Here is a 19,076-nt window from a genome sequence, read left to right on the forward strand (position 1 = left end):
ATCCTGTTCATCATAACATGGAAAAAAAGGTGTCCATCTTTTTTATGTAAGTAAAAGGACTGAGGTAAGAGAAGGTAAAAGATTTTGATGATCTTGAATCCTCTATCACTTACACAAATCACTGAGTAAGTAGGCAAAATTGGGATTACTAATTTATAGCATCCTTCTTGAATAGGTAGTATGGTTGATACATTAAGAAAATGTCATAAAGTTGTGAGTGCACAGTGAAATTTGTGAAAGGTTTTAATATATATGTATAAAAAGGAACCATAGCCAGAATCATTGAAATCCTCATTTCTGCTGTGTGGGACTGGACTGAAAATGTAGGTTTCAGAAGCAAAAAACAGACAGTAATCAACTAAAGCAAATAGCATCTTTTTGTGCCTTATGTGATGAAGGGAAACCACATAGAATAACAGACCTTTTCCTTTCTCTAGATTTAGTTCAACTGCCCAGATGAAGGTTGGTCTTAGGGAGGGCTTAAGCTCTCTAGACTCATTGAGCTGGAGTGATTAGAAGTGGAGTTTGGTTGTGATCTACAGTCATTGTAGTTGTGACCTACCACCTTCCAATACCTGAAGGGGGCCTACAAGAAAGATGGGGAGGGACTTGTTACAAGGGCAGGTAGTGATAGAACAAGGAGTAATGGCTTTAAAATGGAAGAGAGAAGGTTTAGATGAGATATGAGGAAGAAATTCTTTCTTGTGAAGGTGGTGAGACACTGGAACAGGTTGCCCAGAGAAGCTGTGGCTGCTCCTACCTGGAAGTGTTCAAGTCCAGGTTGGATGAGGCTTTGAGCAACGTGGTCTAGTGGAAGGTGTCCCTGCTTATGTCAGGGATGTTGGAACTGGATGATCTTTAAGGTCCCTTCCAACCCAAACCGTTCTATGACTCTATGATTCTATGATTTTGCACACTACAAGACCTTCACTGGGTCTTCAGCTGCCTCTGAAAGAGTGCAGCTAACAAGTGAAAAAAATTATGTCAGCACCACTTGGATCTCTTAGATGTTTCAAATTTAAGTGCCCCTGCTCTCTGCCTGGATCTGGAGCTGAAGCTCACCATCCCAATTTCAGATGAATAGTTTCATAGGACTTCTGGGGCATTGTGTGGGAAATGCTCGGGCTCTGCAGTGGTGCTACAAACTGAAGGTCTAGCATTCAGATTTTCTGCACTATCTACAGTCTTTTTTAACAGGCTGGTGATGGCCACTGCCCATCCCAGATCAAAGGAGCAATCCCAGCTTTAGCTGAATGACTAGCAGTCAAGACAGCTGTAGGGAACAACTTCTGGTATTTCTTAGAGAAGATAAAACCTTGCAAAAAGCCCGTTGTCACAGTGTCTCATTTACTGACTCCTGCTGCAATGACTTAGCCTTTTGCTTGTGATATTATGTGAATGCTATCATCTCCCTATGACCTTCTGCCAGTTAATCTTGCAGTGTAGACTTTAAGAGCCTCTCATTTATTATTACGTATAAAAATATTTGCCTTTAATTCATAGTAGTTCCTTCCATATCTTAGCACTAGCGTTTAGATTTGAGATAAAATACCTGTTAGCTTTTTACATTTTAAAATATTATTTGGTAATTTTATAAGAGAATGAGGCTGCAAATACAGAATTACTCCTAATAGTACATGTGCTACAACTTTATGTACTCTTTTTTTAAATGTTCCTACAAAATGGATTTTCCTCTTTCCTCAGTTTTCCAGTTTTTCTTGCCATGTACTTTAGTATACATTCTTGCAGTTCTTTTGTTCCTTTAATCAGATTACTTTGGTTTATATTCCTTGCACCACACTGAGTGATCCATTTCTGTACATACAGGTGTATTAAGCTTGTTGTTCTTATTAATATTTTTTAATTTTTATTTTTCTGCAGCCCATCTGCTTTGCTGTTTGTTTTGGGTTTTGGGGGTTTTTTAACTCATTTTCATAACCTTGCAATAAACTTCTTTCTTTCAGGTTTTCCTTGGGAGATGCTCGCAAGCCGCTCCATGAAACTGCAGTACTGGTGGAAGACATTGTCCACACTCAGCTGATAAATTTGGTAAGTACATAACTGATAAAATAGTCTTCACTCTAAAGCTCCTTAAAACAACATGACATTTTCAGGATCAAATGACTAATAAAAGATTGTTCTGGTTTCAGAAACAAATCAAACTCAGAAACTGGCCTCAGTAATCTGTAGAAGCTACTGTTAGGATTGCAGATAGAGAGCGAGCACTTTGCTTATGGTTATATACTGTATTATTTGTGTGATATCTGCAACCCCACCTAACATTGGGAATAAAGCTGATTTTATTTTTTTGGTTAAAAACTTCAAGTTGTTAAAAAGAAAATACTGTCTAGCCATCAGCAGACTTCATTGCTAATTTTTTTATGCTGTATTATTTGTGTTAATGCATTATTTTCTTCAGATTGGTGTTCTAATATTCTTATTATTTGATGTTATTATTTCTGTCAAAAATAATGTAGAAATACTGAATATTTTTCCTTATTGAAAGTGTTATCTATATGAGGCTGTTTTGAATCTTGTTTATCAGAAGCGACTTGGAATTTGAACCTCTTCATACTTTTTAATTAAAGTTCAACAATATCTTTTAAATATTTTACACCATGGCATGAATCTGCCATGCTACATTTTGTACAGAAAGTTATACTCTTATATGTCACTTGTATCCTGCAAAGCATAACAAAAGGGTTTTTTTCTTATTATAGTGATTCTTCAAATGAAATTACCAACATTTATGGCTATGAACATTATATGGAACTAAAATATATACATAATACTAATATATATTATAAGTAATAGTTGCATATGAGGAGTCGCTGGATCTACTGGAGCTTTGAGCTGCAAGTTCCTAGATTTTTTCTCTATAATGTACCCTTTCAGGAATCAGAAGGATTTTTAAATTTCGGGCTAGGTTCTATTACTACATAAACTCAAATTTAAAACTTTTTTTGAAGCGAGAAAATTCAGAATGGGGCAGACCACATATTATACATATATATGTGTGTGTATGGATATATAATATATATCTATATTATATATATACACATAATTTTGTATATTTTAGATATATGAAATATTTTTTATAAAATACAATATAAATAAACCTCCCCTGCCAACTCCTTGCCTGCAGGCAGTTGCTTTCCTTCAGCTTTGCACTTAATCCAGCAACAGTTTGGTAGTTTTCTGGATCACAGCAAACACTTTGGGGTCCCTTGCAGCTCCGGGTGATTTCTTTCTGTTCATACCTCCGAAGCCCAGTGATGTATCCCTGTCTCTGCAGTCTCCTGATGTCTTTGTGCTGTGGCTTCTTTGCTTATTTTGCTCCTCTCGGTCCTGAATATGCCCCATGGCTCCTGGAGAGGTGACAGCCTCCCTCTCCTCTCTGCAGATTTCCCACTGGTTGAACACACTGCTCAGGGCATACGTTTGTAATCCTTATTCTAGCTGTAACTACTACAAAATAACATTTTCTTTTTGTTAATGACCCCCTTAATTTATGCAAACCAATGGCTGCGGCTTTGCTCTTCCTTAAGCAATAATGTGGTGAAGAGTCTGTGCTTTTACGTCCCACCGAGGCTCAGCTGAGCTGAGCTTTACATCAAAAACCTGCGTTTTGAGAAATTGCAACCTGCAGCCATGTGGTCTTTGCACTTCAATCAAAGCCGGGCACTTACTTGGGGAATGACCATGACCCAGGGTTAACCCTGCGTGGGGTGTAGGAACATGTATGATTTCCTGACAGAAGGAAGAATGGGAACGGAACGGCAGATAAACAGCTTTTCTAACCTTTCCCCTCCAAGCCCAAGACAGCACTTTATTTCTGAGGAAGTGAAAGTATCTTTAATAGCTCATTGCTTTGACCTCTGACATCCACATGCCGGAACTCTTAAATCAGGAGCTTTTTACATGCTGCAGACTTCTGATAGGCATTTTTGCACATTTGTCATCCTTAATAACTGCACATCCTTATTGAGCTGTTACTGTGTATTTTTATTAATTTTTTACTTTAGATGTAAGTGTTCATGTGGATATATATTCAGTACTAGAAACAAGCTATTTTTAGAATTGAAGCTGACTGCAGATGTAAATTTATTGCATACTACCTGGATTTTGTCACATTACTCATGAAAATGGACTACACAGTTCTCATTACGTAATTTAATGATTTCTTCTCAAAATTCATGTCCATTTTGCCATCCATAATATATGTATAAGGCTAAACTGTAGAAATTACTTTTATGCCTGCAGTAAAACTGGCACTTTGTGTACATCTTTCACAGTCAACATTTGTAAGAAGAGTTCATACTTGTTGATTAAGTCCAGGTTTGAGCTTCTGAATTAAAAATTAAGTTGCCAGCATGATTACCTGTGATTGGTTGAGTTTTGATATCTTGGAGTTTTATAGTTCCAGCTTCCTATTTTCAAAGTTGATTTGAACTCTATTAAATCAGGGGCTGGTTTGGACAGTTTTATATGGTCAGTGTTTTGAACCACTGTATACTTCATGAGGTCCAGCTGCTATAGCAGATGACTGCACTAATAAGTCAAATTCTTGAAAACCAGACTTTTTTATGTCCGCATCACATTCTATGATTGATTTTTGTGTGTATGTTTTGAACAATATGTACACTGCTTTACAGTAAGTGAAATTTGGCTAAAAATATATACCAATGTCTAGAAGGAAATGAGCAACTCCACAGGATGATTCACATAATCCTAAAATTAGTTGCTGAGTTAGATGAGATTAATCTCTTGAGGAATTTATTTCCTCAGCTGACTAATTCTGGGATCTTTTGGTGGTTTGCTGGGGTTTGAATATCTAGGAGATAGGTATAAAAGTTGAGAGATCAATTCCATCCAATTTATGTCAGAATGCTAGCATGAGTTTGATTTTTTTGTAATTATAATAAATGTTTTGTTATGTGCATATGAATCAAATTTGCGTATAAACAAAAAACCCCACCCATTCTAGAGTGAGAAAGTTCTGTACATTTTTTGTTCAAGCATAACATATTTGAAGAGCACATGAATTTAGGTTTTAATTGGAAATAAAATTCAATTTTGACTGATAGTGTTTGTTTAGTAACTGATCTGTAGGTACTTATAGATGCCTTAATATTACCCCTAAAGCTGTAATTATTTATGCGTGATAAGACTAGAGGTTTCAATCAAGGCTATGTTGCTGTTTGAGCAACCTGGTCTAGTGGAAGGTGCCCCTGCTCATGGCAGGGGTGTTGGAACTAGGTGGTCTTTAAGGTCCCCTCCAACCCAAGCCATTCTATGATTCTATCATTCTGTGAAGCACAAGTAGTAAATGTCTGTTACAAGGAAAATTGTGCCTACAAAAAAGGTTCAACAGGGAATGCAAAAAGGTGTTAATCAGAAGGGCAGAAGCTTTTAAATTACTTACTGTTTGAAGTGGAATGAGACCTCTTTTAATTCATCCGTTTGTTATATCCAATACAATTAGCATGTGCAGTAAGAAAGTTTTGAAGCATCATCTTCTATAATAATCTTTGAATATCTATTGAGACCCTTATCTTGCTTTAGTAAAAATCAATATTATTCATCACTTTCTGAAGAAAAATAGGGTGTAACTAAGAGAAGTGGAATAGGACTTTTTTGTGGTAATTAAACTATCATTGAGAGATTTGGCATCAAAATAGCTGAAGCCTTGCACATACACGGGTGTAAAATAATTTGGAAATTGTTTCATGTAATATTTAAAAAAGAGGAAAAGTCTCTCCTCGCTTCGACCATCTCTGTGCAGAATTTCTGTCATGCCAGACTGGATCATAGGAAAATGTAGTATTATTAGACTAATATTAAAAACTAAAGATCTCTTAGTATCTTCTCTTGATAGGGCCATACCTCCATGTTCATGCTTCTGATGTCACATTCAGAGGCTAATCAACAATAAGATCGTGATGTATTACTTATATCAAAAAGGCTGTTAAGGAGGTACCTTCTTCATTCTGGGAATGTATCAGTTGGGCATTTATCATCAGAATGAACTACCAGCAGTTTACTCTCTAGGCATGCTGAATATGGTATCAGAATTAACAGAATTATTCAATTTAGTGCTAGATCTGAACTTCAGTCCTTTACATTTTCTGAGATATTGAATGGCGTCTGGGAAGAGATTAGATTTATTTTTACAAAATGAAAGACATTTTAGCAGTAGCACAGGGTTCAGCAAGGGAATATGAAAAATTACACATATGCACACCAAAAATACAGATGTGCTTATAAACAGCAGAGCCCAAAAGTCCTTACCTACTGGTGAGTGAACTTATCTGTCATGAAAGACTGAGTGCTCAGAGGGAAGGCTGCAGCACATCACAACAGTCTTGGACTGCATCCTTTAAATGTTTTGTCTGCTAGAATTCTTCATAAAGTGTAATAAGTCATTGAGGAGACTGTCATGAATGATAGAATTCAAGTTAATAGAGTTGTGGTTTACTCCCTGTCAACTAATGCGTGTCTGCTAGAAGATGGACTCTGATCTCTTCAATTGATGTCAAATTATTTAAGTCAAACCCAGTCAGTTTGCTTTTTTAGAATGCAGTAGTGTCAACTTATAGGGACTTCAGTTACCCAAAATCAAGTTAGACATGTTATCTGTGGGGTTTTTCTGATCACTCTTTTATCCAACAACAATGGCAATGGGAGACAGGAGTAGGAAAATAATGAGGATTTAAACAGAATCAGAGATAGAGCTTTCTTGGTTTCTTACAACCTATTCCTACAAGTGGGTTTTTTGGGGGTTGTTTTTTGGTTTTGGGTTTTTTTTAACCAAATCACGCTCGTTATTCATTCACAAACTAGATTAGTCATTTTAATGTATCTAACTTCTATGCTGTTCTGAAATCATACAGTTCCGGGTTTGTTTACTGTGGTTTTGAACTGTTAGACTTGTAACATTTATATATGTAATTGTAGAATTTCTGACATTCCTTTTAAAAAAGAAAGAATTGAAACCAGCTTGTTCATTAACAGGAATTGCCCTCTGATAAAAACAAAGAGTGTGAAACGCTGTTCGCTCTTGATCCCAAAGTTATATGCAACTGTCACTTATGCCACCCTCATAAAGGGAAAAGTCCTTGTTTTATGAGTCTGTTTTAAAACAGTAATAAAGTTTCCTGTGCAGGACATTAATTAGAAGGGTTATCAAAATAAGACAAACTAATATAATTTGTGATTGTACAAAATAAAGGAAGTCGAGAGTACCATAGGGACCTAATGAATCACAGGATGGAAACAATCTTCTGGCTAACTAAACATTCAGACTTTGTAGTAAGTCAGGGGGTGTATATACAACTCAGCAAACCGGAACACGCTGTGTGTTTACATGGATGGGAGAAAGGAGTTCACAAAAGCCATCTGGGAAAAATCCTTCGACTATTCGTTCTGTTCCTAGTGTAGAGTGAATTAAACAACACACATACCGTTACAGCAAACACGTGGCACACCTGCCCTGGGAGAAATCAAACTGGAAAATCAGTATGTAACATAAAAAATAGCCTGGGTACCAGCAGTATGTATTTGTTAGCACTTCCCATGTGTGATGTAAAAGAAACAAAGAGACTTTACCTATAGCAGTTGTTCATTGTTCCCTGTGCATTTACATCATTTAAATGTTGTTAATATGTTTGTGCATTGGTAGGAGGAAGTTTGGGTTTTTTTCTTTTTTCTTTTTTCTTTTTTTTTTTTTTAATGGAAATAGCATCTCTGTTAATTTTTGTGGTCACGGTTCTCAAAATTGAAGTTGGAAAATTTGTATTGTTTAAGTTTTTGAAAAATTTTTGTGCAATTTTCAAAGGAAGGGCTGTTTTTCAAAAAAATTTTTGTTCAGTTTACAGAATTACACAGAGTTGGTTTTGTATATATTTTTTCTATACAGCGAAAAAATTTGAATAAACTCAACCCATTCACTGCCATTCTATAGAGGCAGATGCTGTTACTGCTGTACCAAAGGAGCTCAATGACAATGTGTCTGTCATTCGTGGATGAAGATGACACAGGTTTAGACAGGCCCATATCAGATACAGGACACTATTTTCTCCATTTCTTGTTTGTTTGGTTGTTTGTTTTAAAAAGACATTTTTTTCTTTTCTACTATTTCTTGATTTGCAAGCACTTGACTTTAGATTATTTGAGAAAATGGATAGCATTTCGTCTTTAATATATTAGAGAATTCTAAAATGTCTTTTGGAAAATTTAAATTGGAAACAATGAAGTATTTCGTCTGACTTTTGATGAAGTCTTGCCTTTTCTTTGTCGGTAATTTATATGAAAAATCATGTCCTGAGTTTTCTACTCTCAACATCAGCTACTACTTGTTCACCATATTCAGAAGTATTTAATCTAAAAGACAGAAATCTACTTTAGGAGACAGTTTAGGAGTCCCAGTCAGGGATTCCGGGCTCTCTCTCTGTTTTCTCTCAAGATGAGAAAGGATTTACTTGGTCAAATGTTTTCTTTCCCATGGATCTTTCTGCAGAGTCAACATGTGCTATGAGACAGAGCTGCTGCTTTTTACCTCACCATGCGGAGATGCTGCTCAGCATCCAGTAGTGATGAACTTCACTGATCTAAAAAGTGGAAAGAGTAAGATGCTGTTATTAAGAACCCTGAGAAAAACAGAAGGAAATGAATAATTATGCCCACATAATTATAGCAACATGTTCAATAGTGGAGAAAAAAATCTAAAGCATTGACTAGATTGTGTGGAAAAAGCAATGTGATCAATGGTTAAAGATTGTCTCCTAGTGCACATAAAATACAAAGAATAGAGGTAGTGCAGGTTTCCTGATTTTCTATACCAGTTTTGGGCCTTTAATAACAATGACATAGATTTATGTGTGTTGTACATGCATGCATAGATATGTGTCTATATATACAGGTCTGTTTTTTCCACCCTTAACGCATCAGATTCCTGTTTAGGCTGTTGAGCAAGAGGAATTAAGTACGTATGGAATTTCACTCGTGGGGGCTTTGGAATCTATGGCATTCTTAAATATACATGTACTCAATTGCCTTGGCTTCTGGGGCTTTTATGAATCAATTGATAAGCTGATCCTAGCTGTAGTTTCCAAAATACAAATACATTCTCTATTTAATGCTTATATATATGGTTAGGAGTATAACATACTGTTAGGATTAATAGCTACTGAAATCTTGGATGAGCTTTGAGGAGCTGAGATGTTCAGTGTACTGATGCACAATATCCAGGATGTGTTGGCTATTTATATTGATGTCACTTATTGTTTTGCTAGAACCCTATGAAATTCTATCTGATTAGCTCTTTAGAAAAGAACTATTGAAAAAGTTAAGAAGTTGAAGAGTAATCATTAGATTTTTATTGCACAATATGATGCACTCTGGTAAATCAACATTTTGTCAATAGTTTTACTTTCTGATCTCCTTTATTAAAATTGTTTATGACTGAACAGGCTTTTGCCAAGAGAATTTTTGATGTAGCCTAATAAATGTCTCAAATCATTTAACTGGGTTGAAATGAAGGAGCAATCTTTTTGTCTGTGAAAAATCATAATTACATCCCAAGCTTCAGAAGTCAAAGGGAATACTGATATTCAGGTTTCTTTCTTTCTTTAACTTGTTTGTATGATGTAAATTGAATATCATAAGTATATGAACATATGTGTAAAGTCCATATGTGCATGCAAAGATCCATCTCATCTAGTAGTCTGATTCTGGCAGCAATTAGTAAACTAAATGAAAAGAATCTGAAATTTATCAATGGTGTGCAACACAGGGATATTTGATTAGGCAGATGGACCTCAAGCCAACTTTCAAAAGCATCTGCATAACTTTGAAGTCAGCTCCAGAATCCAATAAACAATGAGGTTTTAATTATTATTTTTATCATCTTTCTTTCTTTGTTTTTAATAATTGTCCAAATATGTTAACTGTCAGTGGCTGGTGGAGGGTAACGTTCCTTCTACTTTTCCTCTGAGGTCCTGAGTGGATTCACCTGAACAAACACAAAGGCAAACAAATGCATTTTTCTGTACCTGAGATAATGATGCCAGATCATATTTTGTGTCAAGGTATAAATGGGCACTTCTAGGATGTGACTCTTCATGTCCTAAAGTAGTAATTTAACATTCTGGCCATCAATTTTAAATGGACTTCTTAAATTAAGTAAAAGATATCTCACGTGTATGACTTTCGGCATGCACTATTTTTTATATATATTTTGTTTTTCATTGATTCTGTCAAAAACCCTGTAAACTTTAAGTTGTGAAAGACACAAACTGATTTATGGATATCTATGGTGAAAAAAGAGTAGTGTTAAATTCTGTATAGTCTTTAAGTGTAACTCATAAACCTTAAAGGTCATCTCAGAGTGTTTAACAGAGCAAATTCATTGTAGTTTTTAAATCACCTTATCTGATTTCAAGCAAACCTGATAGTTTCAGAATAACTTTTTTAGGAAGATTGGCTTGTTAACAGTGTTATGCAGTTACAAGGAAATGTGGTCACAGCTGGTTCTGGTTTCTTAGCTAATCCACCTGATTGGAAACAACAGGTTTTTGATATTTTTCCATTTCTTACACTGACACCTAGTGTTCAGAGGTCTGGAGTTTCTAATACTGTACTTTGTTGTTAATAGATAACTGTCAATACTGAAGTTCTCCACCTCAGTCAACATCTTCCATTTCTGTTCTTCTGCACAAAAACCCCAACAAACCAGTAACTGAAGGCAAAGGTGTTACCATCATTCAAAACAATTTTACTTTGGAAATATAAATAGTACACCACTAATAGGAAACTTGGCAACAGCTATTTTACTTTTTGAAGCACTGCAAAATTTATTTTCTTAAAATTTAAGTGCTTTAGTTTTGGCAAACACGGCTCTTTTGTGTCTATAAGTGTCACTGGCCAACCAAAACAGTGATAACAGTAGAAACCCTCAGATCAGTATTTATTGAATCGTGGGAGATGTCAACGCTTTTTGTTTCTGTGTTCTTTTATCTTCAAGTCACGAGTTCTACCTGATAGGAGTGTTGATGGCAGCACAGTCCTTGAGTGGACAGAAAATAACTTATACACAAAAATTAGCACAAACAGTCTTCTATCTGAGACTTGCAAACAAATGGAGCAATGGATTGTAACCCGTTCCTGACAAAGACAGCAACTAACAAAGTAAAATTTAGTCTCTATCTTGCATACCGAAGATTTGGCTGTATATTAACTGAAGAACTTTAATCGTATAAGATAACATATTAAGAATTTTGTGTGATTGTGTCTAAAAGCATCAATGAATTTTTGTATTTTAGTGTTCTACAGGAAAGTGAAAAATATTCATGCATATTAAACTTATCCTTTATTTGATCATTTGTCCCTTTTACTTTACATTACTTTTCCTGTAGGTGCACGAAAAAGCTGTTTCGTATACACTTGCTACCTTGCCTTCTCAGAAAACCAGGCAGCAGTGACAATTCACTGAATACCCACCTCGATTGATGGTCACCTCTTGAGAAAGTCCTTAGTTCTTACCCAATTTCCTAACAGGCCAGAATGTGTCTATACAAACAATCTCTTCCCATAAACATTTGTAAACTGTATTAGCCAGATGATACTGCTTAATTCTACTACTTTAGGCTGAAGCTTTCCCCTCCAGAGATATCTTTTTTCCCTTAAAGACTCATCATCTACAAAATCTGTAGATTCCTATGCTATTAAGACGCAATATTAAAGGAATAATAATTTTTTAAAAGACTGGTGTAGCTGGTACAAAACTTTGCATGAAGTAATGGAATTGTTGGCTTGGTCAGAGGAGGGAATAAAGGAAATAAAATTGAGAAATCACATGTCCGGAGCTCTGTATCAATTGATAGAGAGGTGATGATCTCAAAAAAGTACATGCTTTACAATCAGTCTGATTCAGCTAAATTATTTTCAACACAGTTAAGTACGGTAAACTCAATGCAGTAGTTGTATCTTGATTTACATAAATATTCCCAGACTCAGATAGCTCTGTTTTCCTTCCTTTAAATTATAATACATAATTTACCAACTTAGACTGCTCATATTCTTGTGTCTTGGGTAAAGGCATTGTACTTCACTTATTATCAGTAGCTCCTGTGAACCAGTCATAGCGTGCTTATTGCAAAAGTAATCAGAGACAACAGAGAGAAATGTTACTTATAAGATATTATTTACTTGACTTTTATTTTCAGGGTGAGGTGAATTTGGACCCAGAATGGTGATTTCTGTCTAGTGACTATAAATGATGCCTTGGCTGACTAGCTCAGACGTAGACATCTATGTTTAGTCAGATAACTCCCACCTGAGCGGTGATAACTCCCCCATGACAAAAGCCTTGAGGCAATCTAAAAAAAAAAAAAAAAAGTAATTGGAGCTTTTCTGATGGCAAAAAAAAGGTAATTGGAGCTTTTCTGATGGCAAAGAAGATGATAACAGGCAAAAGCAGCAGAAAACTTAGAGAAGATAAAAACATACTGGAGGCCCAGTTTTCTGGCCAGGAAGAGGCACATAGTGTCCCATATATGAACAATTTTAAGGGAGGGGATTTATGAAAAGTCAGTTTGGAGCTGATCCCAGAGAGAGTTAGAAGAGGGGAAGTCTGTGCATTAGCTGAAAACTGCATGCTCTATGTTTTTCTTACAGATGAAGAGAGAGAAAGAAATGGGAAAAGATTTGGAGAGACAGGCTGGATTGAGATATGGGTTCTTTAAAAGAGAGTATAGACTGAGGACATCTGTACCCCATGAGCGAAAGTGTCAGAGAGCAAAGAAAAATTGAAAACTAAGTAGGTAGGATATGGTGCATCTACTGAGGTGGGTCAGAGTTGGGAAAAAGGCCAAAGATTTATGGCAAGAGAAGGTGTTCAGGAACAAAAACTAGGTGCAGCTTTGTGGGAATACATATATTCTCTGTTATACCAGAAAAATTATGGAGCTAAAAGAGGAACCCAGGTTGCAGGTAAGGAATAGAGATTCAGTAAAGAATTGTTTAAAGAAGTGGAATAAAGAAAGATTAAAACAAACTTGTAGTGGAAGAAATTTGGAGAAGGATCCCATGACCCTCTCTCAAAGTGTTCAATAGCAAGAGAATGGGAATAATTGAAATGAGAGGCTGAGAAGTTTGAAAGAGAAACTGTGGCTGATGCATTGGAGCTTGCAGAGGGTTTGGTTTGGAGAATGAATTTGGGAAGTAGCTTTCCAGGACATTAAGTGCTGATGACAGGAAAGCCATCAAGAAGTAGCAAATGGAGTGAGAGTCAGCAGATGTGTTGCTCCTAAATTGTTACTCATATGAGGCCAGAGAAAGTAGGTGGATTGTGATGAAACAGGTGGAACATGGCCATTGGTGTCACCATGAAGGAGGGCACAGGACTAAGAAGAAAGAGACAGATTCTACATTACAGTAAAGAATTCATGATTAAATGGAAACACTTGTGACAAGTGTTTCTTCTGTGGACATCACCATACAGATGGAAGTCTGAATGCATGCATCTTTCCACCATCTCTTATACACATATATAGATACATGCATATATATAGATTGATAATGAGCACTTGTGTAGTGATACACAACCTGTTGCTAGTATATCCACTTCAATATACTCACAAGATATTGCTCCTAGCAACCGTTGTCACAATACTCAGTAATTACATTTTTTTATAATCTCTAATTCTTGAATATGTTTTTACATCGTTTGCCATTTTCGTGTTACAAAATCGTGTTACAATTTTCGTGTATCATAATTACAAATTAGGGAAAAAAAAAATTGCATCACTTTACTGATGAGAAATTAAAGTGCAAAGAAGATGAAGTGGATTTTCCCCATACCATGAAACAAATGAATGGCAGAGCTGAAATAGTCAACTAGTTGTAGCTGGGAGGGAAGCTGTGCAAAGCTATTTTATATTGATGGTCTATGTCTCAGCCAATTGGGTTTTTATTTGACAATCCAAAGGTGTAATAACTTTTATTGTAAGAGGAAGAAAAATACATCAAGGCTAATAAATAATGGAGAACCTACTAGGGATATGCATAAAGGCATATCCTGTTCCTGTGTATATACAAGCTTAATTGTGTCTCTTTTAATTTTGCTATTTGATTCAACAGGATTGTCAGGTAATCGTCCTATTGAAAGAACAGAAGAGGATAAAATTTCAAAAAAACTTTGTTAATCTCTTCTGGCTGTTAAAAGAAAAAGATTTATTGGTATCAAATTTTATTGCATTCTTAGAATTTAGGGATTGATTGGCTGCTAGTTTAGCTTACTTGTCTCTTCCAGTTAGAAACCCAAACACAACAGCAGAAAGACATCGCATTGAAGCTGACATGCAACAAGTGAGTGAAAGTTCACTTGGCTTTTTCTCTCGGCACCAGGTGCAAAAGTTGGCTAAAAGTGCTGTGGCAGGCAGTTATTTTAAAGCAGTTTCTGGTTTAGTGTTTTATCAAGCCCAGGAGTAAAATATTCTGCAACTACTGCAGTTTCACAAAGCTGCTTTTTAAGGTAGAACTCTGAATTGTTTAACTAATTAAAATGGCCCAGTACAAACATTAATCATACCGTAACCATTAATGAGAGGGTTTGCGGGATTTATGGAGGGCTGTATATAATATTTTAAAAGTGTGTGTCATTTCTTTGTTTAATACACAATGCGCTTGCATTCGCTGAATATACCAGAGGTTCCTGAAATCTTGAGGAGTATTTGTGATTTTCCACATCCCCTCTTATAAATGCTGGAGGAGATGTATTGATTTTGGGGGAAGGATGACTCTCTCAGTGTCCTGATTAGTGACTTAATCTGGTAGGTGTTTTCTTGAATAGCTGCTCTGTTACAGCTGTATAGTATGCTTTAAAACTAATAGTTCTTGAAACTGCAGCATTCGCAGAGTGGGAAGGTGGTGGCTCAATGATGACATAAGCTCCAAAAGTGTAAAGTTGAAGTGGTTTGCATGTGGGATTGCCAAATAACACGGTTTTGGTTTGTTTTCATTTTATTACACCGATTCTCCTCCCCAGATGTCTTGGATTTCTGTGGTACCACCCCCTTCACCTTTGATTCTTGCTCCTTGTAACTAACCATTTTTGTTAGTCATACTAATACTCAGCATTTTTACTCAGCACCTGTTGTCTTCAAAGCACTTTACAATAACAACCAGTTAATCCTCACTCTAGTCCTGAATTTCACTGTCATTCCTGTTCACATGTGAAAAGTGAGCTTGATGACTTGCCTAAAATTGTGTAATGGTTTTGACACCTGCATGAGGACTTAGTCTGCCTGTTCCATGTCTATATTACTCAGGCTGATCCTCGGCCTCTCTACACGCTGAGTTTATGGCACGCCAGTTATAAATTGAGCATTTCCTTTTGGTTAATGATACATTCTTACCCTGATTGCTCTGGAATTTCAATCCTGAACCTATGCTGGAAGGAGCCTCAAGAGGTCATCTGATCTATATCTCTGATTCTGACTAATTTTGGCCTTTGTTCAGGAAAGCTCTTAAATATATACATATAAATGGATATGTGCGTGCATGTATGTGTGTATCTGTGTGTATATACAATTATTTTTATTGAATCAAGTCAAATTTTTGGGAGAATTACAGATAACTGTCTAATCAAAGTTCGATGTAAGCTACCAACAATTGCTTTGAAATACTTGCACAGGATATCATGATGGATATTGCTGTGGGAAGTAGTACTACTACAAAGAAATTTATACTGGGAAAGCCAATGCTGTTAAATCTGGTGTTATGACTTATGGAAGTATTGCCTACTTTTTTTTTTTTTTACTCTTTTTTTTTTAATGGACTTGTAGTAAGAAATCTATTCCCTACCTCAAGTGACGTAGTGATTTTGCTTCTGTAACAAACCCTCAACTAGTTTGACTATTCTTGGCCTGTCCATCTGAAAGCTACAACTTTATGGAAGCAGAATGAAATAATGTGTTCTCTAATATGTCACAAATCGTAGTTAAAACTGGAAATCCAGTCTGACACTGTGGTCTTGATTTGTATCGTTTGCCCAAACTTTTTTGTTTCTTCAAAGCAGTATATGTATTTTAAAGCTGGAATTTCAGCCAGGGTTTTCAGTCTTAACTGTAAATTTCCTTCCTTTACCAGGTTTAAAGCAAGCCTTTCAGATTGTTTCAGTATAGCTTTTAGGACTTGAGTTTCCTTTGTGTTCATTTTGGTCCTTTTCCAATATTTATCCATATATTTGAAACTCTTTCAAATCTCTATGTGTGGGAGCAGTTACAATAGGAGGTTGTACAAATTCTATTGTATTACTGTTATAGTTGATTCAAATGATGCCTGATTTTGAACTCAAACACTGCAATCCTAAAATTCAGGCTGTTGCTCAAGCATTACAGGGTTCATGTCCTGCTTAGAGGTCTCTATAATTACTGTGTCTGGCTGGAAAACAAGACTTCTATTTCCTGAAAAATTTAGAGGTTTTGACATTTGCTTTACTTTTTAATCAGAACAAAAACAAAAGCTTTTTTTTTTAAAAAAAAAAAAAAAAAGTAAAAAATCTACTGAGATGAAGAAGAATCTGATCTAGCTGGTAGTCCAGTGGGTCAGACAGCAGTGTTCATAGAATCATAGAATCTTAGAATCATAGAATGGTTTGGATTGGAAGGGACCTTAAAGATCATCCAGTTCCAACCCCCCTGCCATCAGCAGGGACACCTTCCACTAGACCTGGTTGCTCAAAGCCTCATCCAACCTGGCCTTCAACACTTCCAGGGAGGGGGCATCCACAACTTCCTTGGGCAACCTGTTCCAGTGTCTCACCACCCTCACAGGGAAGAACTTCTTCCTAATATCTAATCTAAACCTCCCCTCTTTCATCTTAAACCCATTTCCCCTTGTTCTGTCATTAACTGCCCTTATGAAAAGTCCCTCCCCAGCTTTCTTGTAGGCCCCCTTCAGGTATTGGAAGGCCGCTGTAAGATCTCCCCGGTGCCTTCTCTTCTCCAGGCTGAACAGCCCCAACTCTTTCAGCCTGTCCTCATAGGAGAGGTGCTCCAGCCCTCGGATCATCCTCGTGGCCTCCTCTGGACTTGTTCTAGCTGTTCCAGGTCTCTCTTGTGATGGGTCCTCCAGAACTGGATGCAGTATTCCAGGTGGGGCCTTATGAGAGCGGAGTAGAGGGGCAGAATCCCCTCCCTCGACCTGCTGGCCACGCTTCTCTTGATGCAGCCCAGGATACGGTTATTGGCCTTCTGGGCTGTGAGCGCACATTGCCGGCTCATGTTCAGCTTCTCATTCACCACCACTCCCAAGTCCTTCTCTTCAGAGCTGGAATGTGTTGCATAGAAAAGACCAATGTACAAGTCTCTCCTTGCTGGAAGAACATAAACCTGAAACTGAGTGTCGCATATGCTGAGTGAGTGCCATAATATAGGACTGCTGAATACATCTTTTGGTGCCGTTATTTCTCTCTCTATGATCTTGACCATAGGCTTGTGAACTATTGCTCTTCTATTCTGCCTAGTTCTATATATTATTACCTGTATATGAAATTGCTTGTTTCAAGAAATATGATTTTTCCAGTAGAAAAATATTTCATTTCAAGGTTCTGATCAGTGCTCATGATTAAATTATTCATATAATTCACATGTGCATTTAATCCAAAATAATATTATATAGTGATTATTTGTAGTTCAAAAATTCAACTTACTTTTTATAAATCTTTTGCTTCAGTTTTAGCTCCAGGGTCTCATAAAAGCTTGACCACTTTGTGTTTACTCATTTTTAATAGTAATTAATTCATATTAGTGGTGAACTTCGTTATATAAAAAAAAGTTATTTTTAACCACTTGCAGGTTTAAACCTTCTACATTAATATTATACAATACCAAATGCAATAAAGTGTTGTCTGAACAGATTATACGATTCAGCATTAGAAATATCTCTTGGTAGTCTGATCTAATGATGGATTTTTGTTTTATTAGCATATGCAATCCTCTGATATTGCTTATAAAGAATAACGTTTCATTGTTTACGGAGAGCTTTCTTCCTCCTCCATTTGTTTGCCATTTTTTCAAATTAGGACAGTTTTTGAAACGATCATTATAGAGCAAACTTAATCTGAGTAGCTTAAATTCTAGGGGAAAAAATGGACATTCTCTCTTTTCCACCCTCCCCAACAAAAAAAAACAACAAACCCCAAAACAACCAAAAAACCACCAGTAGACTTGTTTCATCAATACTACATATTTGAAGTGTTAGAAGTCGGTCACAATTCTCTGCTGTATTCTGTTATCAAGCGTTGGTGATCTCACCTTCATTTAAAATATTATGTCAATCTTCTCTGTTAGAATAAAGTCAGTATTGGAAAGTTGTTTTTTTTCTTCTATAAATCCTTATGAAGAAAAGGCACTTTGTTTAATTCCAAAAAGCAAATATTGGCTTCTTGTAAATTCTTGCTGAACTTTCCATCTATTCTAATATCTGCAAAAATATCCCATAGCAGGTGGATTTCTAAGACTATTACTTATTCATGTTGCATGTTATGTTTGTGTGTCTGCCTGTTATTTGCTATCTGTCATCCTGGACTGTAAGCTTTATGTGACAGTGTCCTTTTTTATGGACTGTGTGGTGGCCAACATTGCAATCCTCTGACCCACCAGGATCAGTAGCATATTGTTGTGTGCTGCTGCAATATACATAAAAACCAGGGGAATAAATATATGATCATGTTTTGCCACGCAAACCCAATACAGATCAAAATGAATAAATAAATAGAAAAAAGATTTATCATTTAACGTATCATCTTTGAAGTTATTAGAATTTCAAGTTAAGGAAGTCAAATGACTCCAAGTGGGCCTTTGTTGTGGTGTTTTGGTAAAAATATGGTTTAGTATAACTAAACCGTCTAAGCTACTTAGAAGTGTGTCTTGCAGGACTATGCATGATTGAAACAGCTGCTCAAAATCATGATAATGGAAGGTTTACATCTCACTATTATGCATTTTGTATGTATAATATGTATACTTGAGGTCATGAAAACGTATACACACCTGTTTTGGGGGAGCAGGAAT

General features: G+C 36.3%; 1 protein-coding gene across 1 annotated transcript in view; it reads left to right on the forward strand.

Moving 5' to 3' along the window:
- Positions 1–1,964: 1,964 nt before the first annotated feature.
- Positions 1,965–19,076, forward strand: part of LOC104525479 (transcription initiation protein SPT3 homolog) — a gene marked incomplete at both ends in the record, with an annotated part of 51,380 nt that continues 34,268 nt past the window's right edge. The window contains one exon of the mRNA XM_029085112.1: positions 1,965–2,049. Coding sequence (XP_028940945.1) covers positions 1,965–2,049 — 85 coding nt within the window. The remainder of the gene's footprint in view (positions 2,050–19,076) is intronic.

This window comes from Antrostomus carolinensis, unplaced genomic scaffold (genome assembly GCF_000700745.2).
Source record: "Antrostomus carolinensis isolate BGI_N321 unplaced genomic scaffold, ASM70074v2 scaffold8050, whole genome shotgun sequence".
Classification (NCBI taxonomy): Eukaryota; Metazoa; Chordata; class Aves; order Caprimulgiformes; family Caprimulgidae; genus Antrostomus; species Antrostomus carolinensis.